Genomic DNA, 19,726 nt, shown 5'->3' on the forward strand with positions numbered 1-19,726 from the left:
TCGAGATTTTTTCGTGTGTTTAAGGGTGTTTTACTATGTGGAGTGTTGAGGTTTTTTTACTTAGTCGAGCGTGTTTTACTGGATGGTGTGTGTTCAGGGTGTTTTACTGGGTTGGGGGTGTTTTACTAAGTCGTGTGTTTAAGGGTGTTTTACTGGGTCGAGTGCGTTGAGGGTGTTTTCCTGGGTCGGGTGTGTTGAGGGTGTTTTCCTGGGTCGAGTGTGTTGAGGGTGTTTTACTGGGTCAGGTGTGTTGAGGGTGTTTTACTGGGTCGAGTGTGTTGAGGGTGTTTTACTGGGTCGGGTGTGTTGAGGGTGTTTTACTGGGTCGAGTGTGTTGAGGGTGTTTTCCTTGGTCGAGTGTGTTGAGGGTGTTTTCCTGGGTCGGGTGTGTTGAGGGTGTTTTACTTGGTCGAGTGTGTTGAGGGTGTTTTACTGGGTCGAGTGTGTTGAGGGTGTTTTACTGGGTCGAGTGTGTTGAGGGTGTTTTACTGGGTCGAGTGTGTTGAGGGTGTTTTACTGGGTCGGGTGTGTTGAGGGTGTTTCACTTCACTTCACTTCACTTCACTGGTACTAACACTGTGTCAATCTACATTGTTATAATGTAGAGTATCTGGCACGCTCACTTGCGAACGTGACTGCTATGTCACGGTGCAGGGAACACGTGATATGATATTGTGGTGTGTCTCTGTAGCGTTATGTAATGTGACAAGACATCACATGGTATTTAGTGTGTCACGGTATGTGCAAATATATGGAATACCTGACTACATATAACTAAATGGATGCCTGGCTATCACCACACAGAACTTATTGGTCTTCAGCAACCCATGCTTGAAAAAGGTGACTAAGGGTATCGGGTAAAGGGGCTCGCTGACTTGGTTGTGTGATGCATGTCATAGTATTCCAATTGCGTGGATCGATGTTCATGATGTCAATCACAGGATTGTCTGGTCTAGAACCGATTATTTACAGACCGCCGCTATATAGCTGGAATATTGCTAAGTGTGGCGTTAAACAACAAACAAACAACAAACAAACATATCCTGATTCAGTTCGCCCTACAGTTCACATTGATGCAAATGTGTTGCTTTTAAGATATTTTACGACCGCTTCAAGTATTTGAAAAGCAGTATCTTGTGCATCATGGCATATACAGTATTAAATGCTTGGTGTTTAGCCATGCACTGTATACTGTGTCTACTGTATAGGTTAAGAAATGCGATCTATAAACATGACTACACGGCATCTTGACTTCGGGAATAAATAAGCTACCAAAGCTGTCTTGGCATCGCGTGATTTGCCACCAACACAGCGGCCCTCAACGTCTTTAGCACAACGCAAAGATACACGCGTCCCTTATTAACAGGTGCGCTCGCAGCCAACTATGAAACTGTATGCATCGCTCTTAAACAGGCGCGCTCGCAGCCAACTATGAAACTGTGTGCATCGCTCTTAAACAGGCGCGCTCGTAGCCAACTATGAAACTGTATGCATCGCTCTTAAACAGGCGCGCTCGCAGCCAACTATGAAACTGTATGCATCGCTCTTAAACAGGCGCGCTCGCAGCCAACTATGAAACTGTATGCATCGCTCTTAAACAGGCGCGCTCGCAGCCAACTATAAAACTGTATGCACCGCTCTTAAACAGGTGCGCTCGCAGCCAACTATGAAACTACATGTATCGCTCTTAAACAGGTGTGCTAGCAACAACATTTAAGAAATCAAAGTGTCAAACGCCCTAAAGTTATAATTAGCTCTATCATAACAGTCCGTTTTAAGTAGTTCTAATTTACCGAAGTTACATTTATAGAATTTCCAAACTGTCCTGTATTTACATTTAGAAATATATTTGCATTGGGGATAAAATTATCATGTTTCCCGATTATTTATGTCCGGGTACCCTGTTCCCGGTCGCCCCTTTCATGTTACCCTAACAGGGTGGAGCTATACCAATGTTAGCCCCCGGCTCCCCGTCCCCCGGGTGTTCTTCGCGCCCTCGGTGTGTCGGTAGGTTATAGTTACTGCTTATCTTGATTAGCTGTTTCCTCGTACCCCCGGGCGGTATCAGGCGACGTCGTGATCGCTGTGATACATTGTGTTTTCATTCCTTGCTGCCTGTGTCTAACCTTGCACGTCCAAACTATTGCCTACATGACTATCATCTTCCCAGCAACTCAGCGGTATAGAACGTTTGTAAAGAGCTTCTCTCTATTGGCTTGAAAACGAAGCGAAATATTGTATGTCACCTAGGGGCACGTCAAGCTTAATATGACTCCTGTATTTAGACACCCTGTAATGCAATAGTCACTTTTCTATAACCCTCCATCCGGGCAATATTCCCTAAATACAACACTCTACTTGTGATGCAATATTCCCTATCAATAACGCTGTATTCTGTGGTGGCTATTTCACATATACAACAACGTACCCTTTGATGCGATATTCCCTTTATACAACATAACACCCTGTAATGCAATATTCCCTATCAATAACGTTGTATTCTGTGGGTTTTTTTCACATATACAACAACGTACCCTTTGATGCAATATTCCCTTTATACAACATCACACCCTGTGATGCAATATTCCCTATCAATAACGCTGTATTCTGTGGTGGCTATTTCACATATACAACAACGTACCCTTTGATGCAATATTTCCTTTATAGAACATCACACCCTGTGATGCAATAGTCCTTTTCTACAACCCTTCATCCTGGTATGCAATATTTACTTTAAACAACACCCTACCTGTGATGCAATATTCCCTATCAATAACGCTGCAACCCGGGATGCAATATTCCCTGTCAATAACGCTGTATTCTGTGGTGGATATTTCACATGTTTAACACCGTACCCTTTGATGGAACATTCCCTTTCTACAACACTGCATCCTGTGAAGCAACATTCCCTTTCTACAATACTGCATCCTGTGAAGCAATATTCCCTTTCTACAACACTGCATCCCGTGAGGCAATATTCCCTTTCTACAACACTGCATCCTGTGAGGCAATATTCCCTTTCTACAACACTGCATCATGTGAGGCAATATTCCCTTTCTACAACACTGCATCCTGTGATGCAATATTCCCTTTCTACAACACTGCATCCTGTGAGGCAATATTCCCTTTCTACAACACTGCATCCTGTGAGGCAATATTCCCTTTCTACAACACTGCATCCTGTGAGGCAATATTATCGTTCTACAACACTGCATCCTGTGATGCAATATTCCCTTTATACTACACTGCATCATATCTACGAAATAAAGGCCCCGTGGTTGTTGTCTTACGATGAACAACGACCACGAGTCCTTTATTTCTTATATGAGATGTTAACATTGTATACAACCCCTTTAAGGATGATGATAAAATTACAAGATTTAAAAATATATACCCTTATTTAAATAATGCTGACTTCCTCAATAGAATCCGACCTCGGCAATGTCGGAGAAGTCCAGTTATGCACAGCTGGGGATTACCCGCATATTCATACAATCCTCACACCAATTATCTGTACCTTTCCATATCTCTCCCGCTTTTGGAAGCGATCGTTCGACCATCGCGTTTATCTGCGTTGCCCAGGTACATCTATGGGGAACAACTCACTAGACACTCCCCTCTCAAACAAAATGTCGTCCAATATACGACGTCATCAAGTTGTGAGCGCATGTTCGAATCTCCAGAAATGACTTAATGATAATGTTTTATTGTGAAATAAACCAGACTTCGTTCTTCATTGTTCTTGGCGATGATTTATCGCGTAGCTATCTTTTATAATGCATTATTCCCTTTATACTACACTGCATTTTGTAATGCAATATTCGATTTATACTACATTGCATCATGTACATGCGATATTCCCATTATTCTACCCTCCATCGTATATAATGCAATATTCCCTTTATACTACACTGCACCGTGTAATGCAATATTCCCTATATACCACACTGCATCATGTAATGCAATATTCCCTTCATACTACATTGCATCGTATATAACGCAATATTTCCTTTATACTACACTGCATCGTATATAACGCAATATTTCCTTTATACTACACTGCATCGTATATAATGCAATATTCCCTTTATACTACACTGCATCGTGTAATACAATATTCCCTTTATACTACACTCCATCATATAATGCAATATTCCCTTTATACTAGACTGCATCGTATATAATGCAATATTCCCTTTATACTACACTGCATCGTGTAATACAATATTCCCTTTATACTACACTGCATCGTGTAATACAATATTCCCTTTATACTAGACTGCATCATATAATGCAATATTCCCTTTATACTACACTCCATCATATAATAGAATATTCTCTTTATACTGCACGTCATTCCGTGATGCAGTATGTCGTTAACTACCCCCGATGCAGTGTGTCCCCTCCCCAGTCCAAGGGTATACTGCTTCATATATCTAGCTATTTACCCTTGTCAGTATTGTACAGAAATTCTGCCGGAGACATTCTGTACTGCGGAATGCTTAACGGCAATATATAGACAATGTCTAGCTATAACAGGCAAATCATGACATGTTATATCGATATTCGCTTGATATGTCCTACACACTTCACTCCAACTATATATGCCTGGTGTTTATACAAGGGGGAGACAACCAGTGTTGAGGCTAAGAAGAGTTTGTACTTTTGGCTTATTGAAATATGTCTCAATGAGGTCCGACTCGGTGCATTATCAAAAGAAATCAATGCCGTTTTCATACCTCTGTTGTTGGTTCTTATTGACCCAGAAATGTCGTCCGTCCCTATGAAATCAATACGATGTCAAACACGGACATAGCAGAGAATGACTTTAACCACCACCATACCTGCGTTAGGACAGCTGTCATTCCAGACACGCTGGTGGGGATCATGTGTTCCGTTTGATGGTTTTGTTGTTGTTTTTGTTTGTCTTTGTTCGTTTAACTGCTGTTGTCTTTTTGTGTGTGCGTGTGCGTGTATGTATGCACCTGTGCTTGTGTTGTCTTTTATATCACTTATTATTTTTTCAGTTATTCTGTTTCTCAGTGGTTTTATATTTCTTAGGGGTAGGGTCATTTTGAAGCACACAGAATGTGAGGAGCGGTTGAGTAGGGCTTACGCCGATTATAATATTGCAGACATATCACTGCTGGGGACACACGCAATGGGCTCTACTCATTATACCCGTCTGGGGATCTAACCTGGGTGTTCTGCGTGATGCCAGAAATGTTGACGAGAACGCGGCCAACAGCGGCAGCCCCAGCAAACTTGATTCTTAAAGTCCCTCCTACACTACTTTCTTCATCGTCTGCTAGTTCAAAGATTGGAATATAGCAATTAAAAAATAATACCCTTATTACAGTGCTCGAAATAGCTGTCTGTCCGCTGACCAAATGCCAGTGACTTTAAAGTTCGGCTAGTAACATTTCCGTAAAGCTGGCCCGAGTGTCTGGTTGAAAACTTTAGTCAATACATATTTAATTTCTACGATCTCAAGATCTTGGAGCAAACTCCCCCGTTAACAATTGTTTAAACACAAGATTATCCCATTGGCTTTCTGTATACTGACAAATATAATTATATACATATTTTTCATAAAAGAGGTTATACAGACAGAACGATAAGAGAGAAAGGAAGAGTCCTGTAGATTTACTTCATAAAAAATATACATTGTAGATTATTTGAGTCGAAAGATCTCACTCTGAATATCTGCGGGGTTTTTCTTTCTTGTTCATTACGCTTCTGCTTTGTTTACATTATTGCCTAAACCTGCATTGCCGACATTGTTTCACGTGGGATGAAGCTGCGTCAGTAACAGTGACCCATTCACTGTTCCAACACGACAGGCTGGAGTTAGCGAGTCGATGCGACAGTCAAGCTATCACGTGACCGTTGTCGCACGCTTCGGCTCGCGGAGATCTCGCGTGGTCCTAAGCAGACGATATGACTTAATAGAAGATGGATTATGGTACTGTTTTACATGACCACATGGATTGATCTAGTACGATTTGTCGGAAAACTCTACCATGTTTCCGCCTAGAGCCAGATCTCGGCCTTCAACCGACTGGAATGGGGTGTTACAAGACTTGTTCGGGAAAGGTAGGTTTACCTTTTGTTGTGACACCTGTGTCGCCTGACGAATACAACGCCTGAGTATTGATTACCGTCCTGAGCGCTAGTCGGCAAGCAGCTACTGTCGGGGAGCTAGACGAATAACGCTTTATCATATTATATGGAAATGTGGGATTTCAGTGTGAAATATACCTGTCTGCCACGTTTTGACTTTAATATCTTTGTGTAATATTAGTGATACCTTTTATATGAAACTTGAGAGCGTTGGCACATAGTCATATTAACTGGTCTAAAGAATTATGATAACAATTAACATGGACATAAGGGCGCTTATTACCATGGATATTGTTTGGGGTAAGACGAGTATAATTACCAAGTGGCTATATCTATGCTGAAGTAACTGACAGGCCGGTACTGAGTTAATACTGGACAGTATGCAATGTATTGCTACCAAGTGCTAAGCAGTAGCGGCTATACGTTATTAAAGTAGCTTTGATATAGGGGCTAATAGTGTAACGGTAGGGTTAGAAATTGGCACTGGTCCTATAGTCCTTGCCAAACTGCCCAATAGTTAAGGTATCATAAGGACTAGTATTAAGGGTTTGACTCTAGGTTTTCATTGTTAGGACTAGAGGACTAAACTAGTTAGTTTATATGGCTATAGTAACTGTTGTCACCTGTACAACTGGACATCTATCATAGAAAGTGATTGTGTTACTGTGTAATAGGAAATAGGTAAGGCATGTGTCAACTGTCCTAGCTGCTGAAATAAGGGAAGTTGTTAGGTCCGTACCTTAGTGATGAACCTAATAATACTGTGATCGGTTTCATTTTTATTATTTTTGAGAGTTGAGTTATATTCTGTAATATTTCAACTTTGTGATGGGTATCAATATATAATGGATCCCTCTCAGTTTGTCTGTAAGAAACATTAAGTATTAATTTACATGATTTTATATTTATTTACCTACCCAGTTCTCAATTGCCAGCTTGGGTATGTGCAAACAAGTACAATCATTAATTTGAGTGTGGCCTCAGGGAAGGACAAGGAGCTGTTCTGTAGAGTTGCCGTACTTCCCAACCATACCACTTATGTCCGGGGAATACAAGGTGTTATTAATGTAGGGTTATCATTATTCCCAACAAAAGTTCGTAGCTTACCTTACACATGAATGTCGGATTCTGGTTGGCTGAGACCCATTCTATTATTGTCAATGTACCCTGCTTACATTTAACATACATTTCTGATGTTCTCTAGAATTGTCAATCTGTTGGAATTACATTTGTAGTATACCACCCCCAATTTTGTATCTTAAATTAATTATGTCAGACACCATTCTCCAGATATTTCTGATATTTTCCAAATGCAATGGATCTTTGAGGAATAACTCCCACATTTGTTTTCTGTGGTCTGCGATAAATGCCTAACTGTGGTAATCTTACCAATTCAGACCAAAGCATGCAGGGCTCTATTTGAGGAACTTGATTTAACTTGCACTAGGTGCATGTTGACATGAAAACCAAATTGCACCAAACAAAACCAGGTTGCACCCTGGTACCATAAATGTATCAGAGTTGAAACATAGGCCGGTCTGCTGCCAGTGTCACATAAATTAGTGATGCAGTACTATAAAAACTTAATATGGTCTTGAAGTACCCACAGTTTGATGTTGTCAAACCTAAGAAAGCAGGAGAAATTACATGTTACACAAGGATAAGTGATAAAGTCTAGCAAATAAACTTTGGAGGTATTGTGTGTGTTCAAAGATCGATCTTGTATGGAAAAGTAAGGTTTAGTCAGACACAAATTTGAAGGTTGCATTTTTCAATGATAGGTTGCATGTGGCCATGTTTTATGTAGCTAAATCAAGTCTTGGCATTCATGCATAAGACATACCTGCAATATGATTAGGTGTGTAGTAAGATAAATTCATTATCCACCGGTATCTGGGTATACGAGGTCTTATTACTATATATTTATCACTATTCTCATCAACAGTACATATGTCAGATGAATATGAGGCCTAACTACTGTATTGTTGTCACATTTCCAACAGCACATCTATCAGGGAATACAAAAATTGTTCAAGTTATTACATTATAATTGTCTTTGTTCCTCAAAACAGTACATATTTCAGGGGAATATGAGGCCTTATTACTATATAGTTGTCATTATTCATCAGTACAGTCTCAGCCAGTACATATGTCAGGGGAATACGAGGTCTTAATACTGTTTGGTTATCATTATTCCTTAACCACAGATATCAGAGGAATACAGCAATTGTACAAGGTGTTATTACAGTATAGTTATCATTATTCCCAACAACAGTAACTATGTCAGGAGAAATATGTAATGTTGTAATTACTGTCTAGATGATGTTGACATTAACAGTATAGATGGTATTATTGGAAAAATGTTGTTAACTGTGAAATATTTTAATAAGTATATGAATAGATATTGTTCTGTCACTTCTCAGTTCATGTAAATCAAGACTTTACATTAGGTCCCAAGGTATGAGATTAAGAATGACTGCCAAGAAATTGTTATGAGTTGAAGAGAAATTCAGGGATCCATGTATATAGAAGTTAGAATTGATACTTTTCAGAGTTAAAGATAACATAAAAACAGATAAAGTGTTCGATTTACTTTTACTTATTGCAAAATTCTATGTTAATAGATGCAAATCCCAAAGAACCAAACCTTACTTTCATGTTAATAAGAAGGAAGTTTTTCTGTGTTTTTCTTCAGAAATTCTGTGGAGCTCAGAAGCTGTATGATAAACTTTTCGAAAAAGAGGAGCAGCTATCACTTTCAGTTTTACTTTACACTTCAGACTTTAATGTATTAGACCATGTACGTTTCTGCACTGCAATATAATATATACATGATATATATGCAGTATAATTGTATTACTAGAGTGAATGAGTTATTGAGAACTATGTTAATTTCTGTAAAAAGTATAAAATGTACTGTCAGGTTGTGAAATATTCTTTTCATGTCATGGGCATTCTGCTACCCTGGACAAAAGTCTGTGAACAATAAAAGAAAATAAATATAGTAGTTGGTATTTGGTAGAGTGAAAGTAACGTCATCACTTTGAAATGATGTATAAGGGCACTTTCTTCATACGGCATCTTCAAATAGTAGTCATACAATAAAAGCCCATGAACTCCTGGTACACGACTCTTGTGTCACACATAATGCTGTCTGGTTTAATGTGGACATATCGCGGTAAATATCACGGTCCATGAAAACCTCCGCTCATCTCAGCAATCACAATGCTATGATTTACAGCAAGCTCCCAGACAGATTGAACACAACTTAATGGCTTTCACGCCATTTGTTCAAGCAGTAGATCAATCATAGACTATCTGCTGACTTATTATTCTGACAATAAGTTTTGTTCATGGGATGAATCACTGCTACCTACATGCTGACAGTGTAATGGTCACACCGCCCATGATCACTCTGTCCCAATCCTACTGCATAACTTGTCTTATCAGCCAGGAAGTTTTTCAGCGCAGGTCCTTCTAAGTTGCACATATTTATCATCATGTGTGATAACACCGATTCTCTCGTAAATCTATGCTGGTTTCTAGGCTATCATGTAGAGGTAAAGGTTCACCTTGCTCCAGCCGACATTCCTGGGTATGTATCAGTATATATACCTTAGTAGGTCAAGAAGTAATGGGTTCCCTTGCAGGGATTTATCAAGGATTCCACACTAAGAGCCCTTGTCGGGCAATTTGAGTAAATTAATTGTTTTTTTGCCCAAATAGATCATGAAATACAAGGCACCTCTACAAAGCCATAACATTAGTTATTACCTGATTACTAATATATGACATGAATTGAGAAATTTGTAATTCCAATTTGGGATTTTTTAGGGACAATTTGCTGCAGACTTGGGGCTGAATATGGGCCTGTGGGCAGGTCTAGATAAATCCCTGCCTTGCGTGATTTGTGTGTAGGCACTTGATGATAGTTGGGAAAGTGAGTGCCCATATTATCCCCACTAGGGTTCATATTTGATTCTAAATATTCTGTTAACATAACAGGTGGCATCTTGCATTGTAATGAAAGCGGTATCAGTTTGTTGTTTGACACTGCGCTAGCAATATTTGAGTCTGGACGAGGCAATCAAGTGATTGACATAATGCGCACAGGTACACGCAATTGAGATTTGTGACATGCAATAACTAAGTGACGGAACCAGACCAACGCTCCAATAAGTTTCCTCTTACGACAAGCATAGGACGTATTTCCTTACCCAGAATCACCCCTGGTTCTGTCAGTACCTATAGGTATGTATTTTTTGCAATATTGTTGTTATTATACAGATCCTACAAATAGAAATCCATAGAAGTCCTTTTCTTAAGGACCTGGTGTTGCATTGCAGTGTTCAACAGTGTAAAGGTTGGACAATGAAAAGGGAAGAGAATAGTGTGTCTGGATTGTTTGCATAATTTTGTTCAGCAAATATAAAATAATGTGTTAACTGCCTCTTTAGAAAATAAACAAACGAAAACATACTGCCTCTTTAGTGCCCAGTATATTCCACGTTAAGTTACTTCCTCCGCCTGAATAATCATGGTCCAAATGATAAAAAACAGGAGTTTAAAAAAAGTCTGAGGTTATTGCCGTTCAAGATCTATCATCATCTGACACACCTAAAACATCAGTAAAAAGGCGATGACTTGACGATTATTTTTTGTATTTTTCATAGATTTCTGACTTAAGAAGAAAATATACTGTGAGTTATGAGCACTGAAATGATTTTTTATCCCCTGATAAACGTAGTCCCTGTTTTGTCAACTGTTGCACTCTGTCTAACCTTCTTGTGGAGTCAGCGGAAGACGTGCAATAATGTCAGAGCAGGAATTTGCTATTTTTCTAACCTTTACCACAGGCTGCCCTGCTGTAGCTCATTTATGTCTGACTGATTGTCTATGCGAGGCACTTCCCATAGACGGTAGTCAATGGGAGGATTGTGGAGCTGTTCGTCTTTTTGAAGACACTTGAAAGCCTTTTCATGACATAATGTGTGACATTATTTGTAACCATGACAACTTAAAGCAAAGAGAGCTGAACTTGAATGACGCCATCACAAGTCAGTGAAGTTTAGACAAAGATTACTCTAACTGATTAGGGCATTTACTTTAGCAAACATAATCATTCCATTCATCCAGGATTTTCTGGTTATCCACATAGCAATCCTCTTGGGCACCATCATGATGTATTTATCAAATATCTTGCCGCTACCTTTGGAGAATCATTGTTTGCAGACCAGGAATATGTGATGTGAAAATTACTTTACATGCAGGGGATAACTTCTTTTATCACACTGGCTTTCTCACAATGATAGCAACTGTACTTCATGTTCACATCATGATGATTATGTAATACAAATGATGTTCCAGTACTATGTTACACAAAGTAATATTTTTATTTGTCATGTAATATTGTCAAGATAAGTCTTTATAGCTCAACTGGCCTTTTGACAGCTAATATCTTTCCAGGGGCGGTCGGGTAGCCTAGTGGTTAAAGCGTTCTCTTGTCACGCCGAAGACCTGGGTTTGATTCCCGACATGGGTACAATGTGTGAAGCCCATTTCTGGTGTCCCCCGCCGTGATATTGCTGGAATATTGCTAAAAGCGGACTAAAACCACACTCATTCACTCATAATCAGAAAATATTTGATTCATACAACACCATCATAAAATGTGTAGATATAGAAGTGAAAGTAGTTTTGAAATGAACTTATCACTCACTTACTAATATCTTTCCTTTCCTACCATCATGAGCATATAATAAGCAAGAACATGTTCATGACACCTTTCAAACATTCTGAACAAGTTGTCAGGCTGCGTATGTTTGGTATTCACAATTACCATATATGTCCGCAGATAAGCAGAATTTTGAGGACCAGAAAAAAGATTCTGTAGAAAGGGGTCCACGGGATACACGAATTATCTGGGGGTCATATCATTTTCTTTCGTATTTCAATAGTCAAGTTAATACCTCAGCTTATCTACAGGGTCGGCTTATCTGCGGTCATATACGGTATTTTAAACATGTTAAAGTTCTGTTTTTAATATTTTTATCTTATGGGTCAAATTGTCATGAAAATGGGAATTCTGCTATTTTGTGTTAACCTGGGGACCCCTAAATCTGTTATGTTCAGCATTAGGGTCAGGAAAAAACACACCTTGAACACTGTTAGTTTTATGAGTCAGTAATGATGAATTATACATAATGGAGTAGTTCAGGAAAGACAAGGTGAGCAGTGGAGTGCACATAGCTGACCCATACGCCTTGCCTCCATACCAAACGTTAGTCTATAATCAGTGTCACCACAAGTACTGTAATGGTTTCTGTGAGGGTGCTTGGTCAGGGGGGTGTACATTACTGTACAAACCAGTCCGGAGAGCCACTTGTAGGGTGGGCTCGTCATATATAATACATCTCCCCACACACTTGTGACATTTATTGTCCTCTCAGGCCCATACACAAATAGACACACAGTTATCTGGGAGCCTTGTAGTGTATGATGTTGTCAAATCTAATTGAAAGTGAGGCCTTGACACAGGTCATGTGTCTGTGCATGTTCCATGTCTATGATTTACATACCGGTATGTCATTATTTAGTTGCCTATGTACTATGCCATAATTTACCTTTATATGTACCTGTCTGTGTGACAGTTTAGTTGTAATGCTAACACGTATCATAGTTTGGCCTTAACTATACTTATATACAGGGTTTTACCTTGACTTACAAAAGTGGGGGTTCAGGGGCCCCCCCAATAATCAATGTTTAGGGTCCTTGCAGGCAATATGAGGGTCCTGTAAAGTAATGAAATGGTGTAGTGTACTGTATGTTTAGATAACTACTCTAGAGCCTGGAATGAATCAGTGATCATGTGGACAGTGGTCATTATTGATGGATGAAATGACCGACACCGATAACTACTCTTGATGAGGTGTAGGTACAGTAAATGTTATTGTGTGTCCCTTGGGACGCAGGATAATGTTTTTCAACGTCCATTCTATACATTTGTGTGTATGAACGCACATTTGTGCGTTGCATAAAATCCTGTAACATCATATAGTAAAGGCGACTATGCTTGTAGTAAGAGGTGACTTACGGGATCGGGTGGTCAGACTCGCTGACTTGATGCATGTCATCGATCCCAATTGCTTGGATCGATGCTCATGATGTAATTCACTGGATTGTCTGGTCCAGACTAAATTATTTGCAGACCACCATCATATAGCTTGAATATTGCTGAGTGTGGTGTTAAACAACAAGCAAACATATTACAGTTTATCCTTAGATATATTTGTGAATATTATGGTTTAGCTGTACATATTATCATGATTATATAGTATATTTCCAGCCAAGCCATGTCATACCTGTAGTGTGTATTAAAGCCAAACACAGTATTGTGCACAATCACTTGTATGAAACAGCAGTTAGTTGTGATATGATACACACAAGTAGACATTAGTCATGTTAAGAGACATATTCAGTCAAGAAAGAGAATAACTAGAGCTATTAAGTAAACAATGGCAACTTTAGAAACTGCCATTAGTCCTATAGTCCTTGCCAAACTGTCCAATAGTTAAGGTATCCTTAGGACTAGTAGAATTACATGTATACCCATATGCTACAGATCAGCGTATCTACGTAATATACCCCCCAAAAATATTCAAAACCCTATTACTTTCAATTAACCTGCGTACAGAAATGCTTGCATTAAATGAAGAACTCAAATGTATAAAAACAGCTCGCATAAATACCCAATGAAACTTTTTCAGAATGCGTACAAAGGCGCTAATTTCCGAAACACAATTATGAGCTAATTTAATTTCCGAGTCAAGCCTATATATTTAGAACAGTTATTTACATCTAACATATTATTTCCTTTATTATAAATCTTCAAATGTTCACTAACTTTGGGAAAAACCTAATGAAAAATGTAATAACCCAATTGAAATAGAAACCCTAGAGTAAAAACTCAATTGCTCAAAAATGTATCTGGAGCTCTGTAAGGACTAGTGGGCTAAAGCTGTTAGTTTCTATTGCTGCAATGGTGTCATGACTCTTATACATACCATCATAAAATAGTATTTGTAAATTCCTTTTCATATGATATAACATCATTCTTTTTAAAACGTGTTTCATACCTCGTGACACAAACCTAAAATATGACAGTGGGAGGATCGTGGCTCTCTTTAAAGCATTTACCTGCCATAAGGTGTCACGATGCCTTTATTCTTCATGGAAGATGGGGATGGCTACCCAGGGTATTAGTTTCTTACCACTGGTACAATAGGTATTAACAAAGAATGCAATAATGCGTTTGTCATTTCATTACAACACCCAATCGTGTCACACGTCCTCATTTCTTCTGTCTGGCTTAAAAGGTTGGTCGTATGCCAGCAGCCAACCAGCACAACCTGGAACGTTTTCGTTTTCGCCAGTTTTATATAATTCAGGGTCAGGCAGCATATTGGTTGGATTGTGTTCCTTAACAGTTTGATTTCGTCTTTGGCTCTGACTCACTGTACACAAGAAGCTGTGATTTCTAAGCCAAGTGGTCTCCTCTGTTAGAGATTTGATGTGTTTGTGAAGGGCACCTGCTCTTTGATTGGCTCAGTGGCTGCAGCCTTAACCCCTTCAATGGTAGCATGGGCCTACTGTGATGACGTCCAGGCAGCATGGTCAGTTTTTAGTCTTAGCTCTCCAGGTCAGTCTGCAAAAGATCAATGTTTGTTATCCCCCCAAGGGTGCAGAATGAAGTCATCTGACTGTACCCCCACTTCCATCCCTCTCTCCCTTTCCCCCCTCCTCTAATCGCCTCTGCCTTGGAGTCACCATCAGCTGGGCCCCCAACTAAGCTCTATACTGAAAGGGTTACTTCAAATTTTTCCTTTCCATCAGTTTAATGTAAAAGATTCAATGGCCGGAGGAATTTATTCAAGATTGTTTTAAGAGGAGCGTTGTTTGATTTAAGCCTTGTCAGACAAATTAGAGTGAAGTGATATTTGCCAGTCACTCAACCAATGTCGCAACATTCTTGCTGAATATCTGTGAAGATCAAAAGAACAAAATTTAGAAATGCTAAATATAAGACTGCTCAATGTGATGTTGTAAATGTTAACTTTGGCAACAGGTGTGTGAATTCTAATAAATTCCTTGCAAAATAATATTCATTGTTGAAGCTTAATGGGAAATGGGATGAAATCTGTGATATTGCTTGGTGTTCAGGTATGTTAATGCAGCATGGATACCTGCTATTCATTCCCTTATTCACTTGTGCAGGTAACTACTCGATTAGGAGTGCAGGTGATCCATCTGCTCCACCGTCTCCTGTTAAATTGTGCAGGTAATGCTTGTCACCTGTTTTACCTGTGTCTGCCAGCATGCTCCATTTATCAACAATAAAAGCCAGTATCAGTTTTTGGGCCGCCTTGGCTGAGGTTGAGATGGTAATTGATATCATCTTGTCTGGTCCTTCCTGGGGAGGAGTGTGACAGTGGGCTGCTAGCTGAGAGGTAGAAGGCCAATTGAGGCAATCAACACATCCCAGCCATCTGAAGCATGATGAGGCTATCAGGACATGATGTCCCAGGGGCAGGAGAGTGGGGACAAATTCTGAGGTCTTGCTTGACAAGGTCAGAAAGAAGGGTCAGATCATAAGAGGAGTGGGTATCTCAGTTGACATGGTCGGAATAGAGAGTCTGGGTATCTCAGTTGACGGGGTCAGAATAGAGAGTCTGGGTATCTCAGTTGACGGGGTCAGAATAGAGAGTCTGGGTATCTCAGTTGACGGGGTCAGAATAGAGAGTCTGGGTATCTCAGTTGACATGGTTGGAATAGAGTGTCATAATGTGAGGACAGTATCTCAGTTGACATGGTGAGACTAGAGTGTCATAATGTGAGGACGTAGTGTCACAGTTGACATGGTGAGAATAGAGTGTCATAATGTCAGGACTGGGTATCATAATGTACAGTAATGGGTATTCTTTACATTCACTGTCAGCATGGCCTACCCCCCTACTTTAATATACTTAAAGTGAGCCAGGGATGTGTTATTCCGGTATTATGGAGTAGATGATCCCCCTTTTGCGCGCAGGTTCCGCAAGCCCTGTATTGTGACGGCTGCAGACCGACCTGTAGTGCTACACTCAACTGTCTCACCTTCTGAGCTCCCAGTGTGGAGGGGGCCAAGAATGTTGCTCCTTTTAAGCACTAGATGCTTTCATATGCTAATGTGCATGATCGTGATACTACACAAGATGATTCATCAAAGGAGGGCAAAAAGCATTCCTCTAATCTTTGAATCAGTTTCAATGACCTGCAAGAAATATCACTTTGTGAGAAATGAAGTAACATGGTATCTCAAGCCTCAACTGGAAAACATTTTCATGTCTGTTGTTGTCACTGGGTACTTTTTGATTAAACAAATATGTTCTGTCTGATTTTATCATAAGAGGGTAAACGAAAATTGAGTATGAGTGTGTCTTGCTATCAACAACCAGTGTTCATATAGTCTCTCTTACTCAAGGGCAAAACGGGCGGTTGGGTAGCCTAGTGGTTAAAGCGTTTGCTCGTCATGCCGAAGATCCAGGTTTGAAGCTCATTTCTGGTGTCCCCCCGCCTTGATATTGCTTGAATATACCTAAAATCGGTGTAAAACCAGTCTCACTAACAAAACACTCACTCAGAAAACACTCAGCTGACAATAGGAAGGCACAGTAATGAAAAGGCCAACTTTCAGGTTGTTCCAGATGCTACCTCTAATAGGGACAAGTGTCACTGATGATCTGTTCCACATGGTTGGTTGGTTTGTTGTTTAATGCCGCACTCAGCAATATTCTAGCTATATGATGGCGGTCTGTTAATAATCGAGTCTGGACCAGACAATCCAGTGATTAATATCATGAGCATCGATCCTCACAATTGGGATTGATGACATGCGTCAACCAAGTCAGCGAGCCTGACCACCCGATCCCGTTAGTCGCCTCTTATGACAAGCATAGTTGCCTTTTACGGCAAGTATGGGTTGCTGTAGACCTATTCTACCCTGGATCTTCACGGGTCCTGTTCCACAGGGAGTTAGTTCCATCATTAACACATACTGCCAGTGTAATGTAGCTTGCAAAGTGACATTACGCACTTGCACATGATGAATGTGAAGCATGTGAACCGAAGAAATCAACTTGCATATTTAAGTTCCAGATGATTCCGTTATTTATCAGTGTTTGGGTTATGGTTAGCGTTAAGGTATATATTCACTTGGAAATTTATACCGGACCTAAAACACTTAGAGAAATGTCGGGAGAACTAAATCAGGCGACATCCAAGACACGTCACATATTGCCTCACCATGATCACCGTACACCCTAGTGCCCATTTAAATGTACCATCGGGAGACATGGGTGGCCCAGTTGTCTGAGACACCGCTATTCGCTGTTGCATCTCTTGGGCAGACTAGAAACCTATGATCATGGGTTTGAATCACGGATTGCACTGATTTTGTTTTAGGTTTGTCGGCACCATACCCATGCTCGTGGATTTCACCAAAGTGGTAAACGTCTAAGACCTTCCGGATTTCCTCCAACATCAAGCTGACACACCATGATCTAACTGGAATACTGTTCCAGGTGGCTTAAAACCCAAATCACACACTCGCTCACCTAAATGTTACGTCAAAGTTTGTTGTTATCCAACTGTCACACAGCTCACTTAGACTAATGTCTCCAATATTACAATAGTTCTGTGCCGGTATTTCAATATCCCTGAAACCGAAGCTGTAATGCTGTCAGGGTTAGCTGGCAAGAGCCATTACAGATTCAGCTGTACAATGGCTGCCATGGCCACGGTGGTGTTTAAAAGTAGGAATGTCTTCCTGAAGTGAACAGTAAATGAGTCCAGTGTTCCAACCTCAGTGTTTGTTTTCCATTGCTATCAACACCAAATGCAGTATGGAAGCGCTGCAACAATGGACAGATAAATCACCCAAGACTATTGACATCCCGTGCTTCAACAAAGCCATGTCCTGAAGAGTTGTCAAATGTCAAGTTGATGATATTTTTATGAGGAATGTAATCAGTATCAAACCACTCTATCCATGGTGGAGAGAGCCAGTGAGGGGGAGCTCTTGTCTCAGCTATCAGCTGTCATGATCTGCGCCACATAATCTAGCGTGTGTTTTATGATGATGTACCGCCTAACTACGCAGGACAGGGGACTCGACACTGTCAGGGTGTGCTCATTTGTGCCATGACCCTGTCCTGCAACGTGTAAACTGCAGTCATAGGTGATAGAGAGGTCGGTAGATTGACGTATCCTGGGTATGCTCATTCGAAGCTCCTCCAGTCCTACAGGTGTATAAACTGCATCGGCAGCTCACAGGGAGGGAGGTAGATTAATATGCCCAGTGTTGGCTCATGTGGAGCACAACCCATTCTACCTATAAACTACGTCAAGATGTTCAAAGCGGTAGGTAGATTGATATACCGATCTCCCTCATAGAAGCCAAGAAAACCATTGTTGCCACATGTTATAAAGTATTTGTGGTGCATTTTCACACCAACTGCATACAATCAGCAGCAGGTGCTTGTGTGCAGCAGGACAATCCTCCACACCCCGTGAGGTCTTCATGCATATTTCTCCTTCAGCAGGCACTGTATGTTCCTATTCAGCCTAGCACGCCCGGAACTTGTTGACTCGTAGATGGGTTGAGTCTTTATACAGCTTCATTACACTTTATTGACAATATCATCCATGGGTGTTTGTTGAGTGAAGCTAGTGGGCAAGTCACTAGCAGCATACACATCTCAGCTAGAGTAAGCATAGTGTGTGTAAGCGTGTGTGTGTCGTCTATATATATATATGTTGACTATGCAGGTTTTCTTACGTTCATCAATGAGATAAAATACTTTTCAGAATTCGTTTTAGGATCAGCTCATTTCTGTCATGAAATATGGCATGTGAGACAATCTACTGGGATGATCTACTGTTCTGTGGACCTGTGAAGATCCTTCTAGAGTAGGCCTTCAGCAAGCCATGCTTGCCTTAGGGATGACTAAAGGGATTTGTTGATGCATGTCATCATCTCCCAACTGGGTAGATAGATGCTTATGATATCAATCACTGGATTGTCTGGTCAAGACTTGATTATTTACAGACCACCATCATATAGCTGGAATATTGCTAAGTGCGGTGTTAAACAACAAACAAGAAACCTGGCATGTGACTGGGACAACCTACTGTCATGTGACTAGGATGACCTACTGTCATGTGACTAGATCGACCTACTGTCATGTGACTGGGATGACCTACTGTCATGTGACTAGATCGACCTACTGTCATGTGACCAGGATGACGTTACTGTTGTTTGACTGGGACGACCTGTCATGTGACTAGGATGACCTAATGCCATGTGACTAGGATGACCTACTGTCATGTGAGTAGATCCACCTACTGTCATGTGAGTAGATTGACCTGTCATGTGACTAGATCGACCTACTGTCATGTGACTAGGATGACGTTACTGTTGTTTGACTGGGACGACCTGTCATGTGACTAGGATGACCTAATGCCATGTGACTAGGATGACCTACTGTCATGTGAGTAGATCCACCTA

General features: G+C 40.4%; 1 protein-coding gene across 3 annotated transcripts in view; it reads left to right on the plus strand.

The window, feature by feature from the left end:
• LOC124114745 (F-box/LRR-repeat protein 7-like) overlaps nucleotides 1-19,726 on the plus strand; it is a 48,029-nt gene that overhangs the window by 8,941 nt on the left and 19,362 nt on the right. The window contains exon 1 of one of the 3 annotated variants that reach the window (XM_046475475.2): nucleotides 5,882-6,096. The exons of the other annotated variants lie outside the window; for them this stretch is intronic. Within the exon in view, the coding sequence (XP_046331431.1) occupies nucleotides 6,024-6,096 (73 nt within the window). The 5' untranslated portion in view covers nucleotides 5,882-6,023. Of the gene's footprint in view, nucleotides 1-5,881; nucleotides 6,097-19,726 lie in introns of those variants that run through there. 3 annotated transcript variants of the gene reach the window in all.

The sequence above is a fragment of the Haliotis rufescens genome, unplaced genomic scaffold (genome assembly GCF_023055435.1).
Source record: "Haliotis rufescens isolate VD_foot unplaced genomic scaffold, xgHalRufe1.0.p SCAF_31, whole genome shotgun sequence".
In the NCBI taxonomy this organism is placed as follows: Eukaryota; Metazoa; Mollusca; class Gastropoda; order Lepetellida; family Haliotidae; genus Haliotis; species Haliotis rufescens.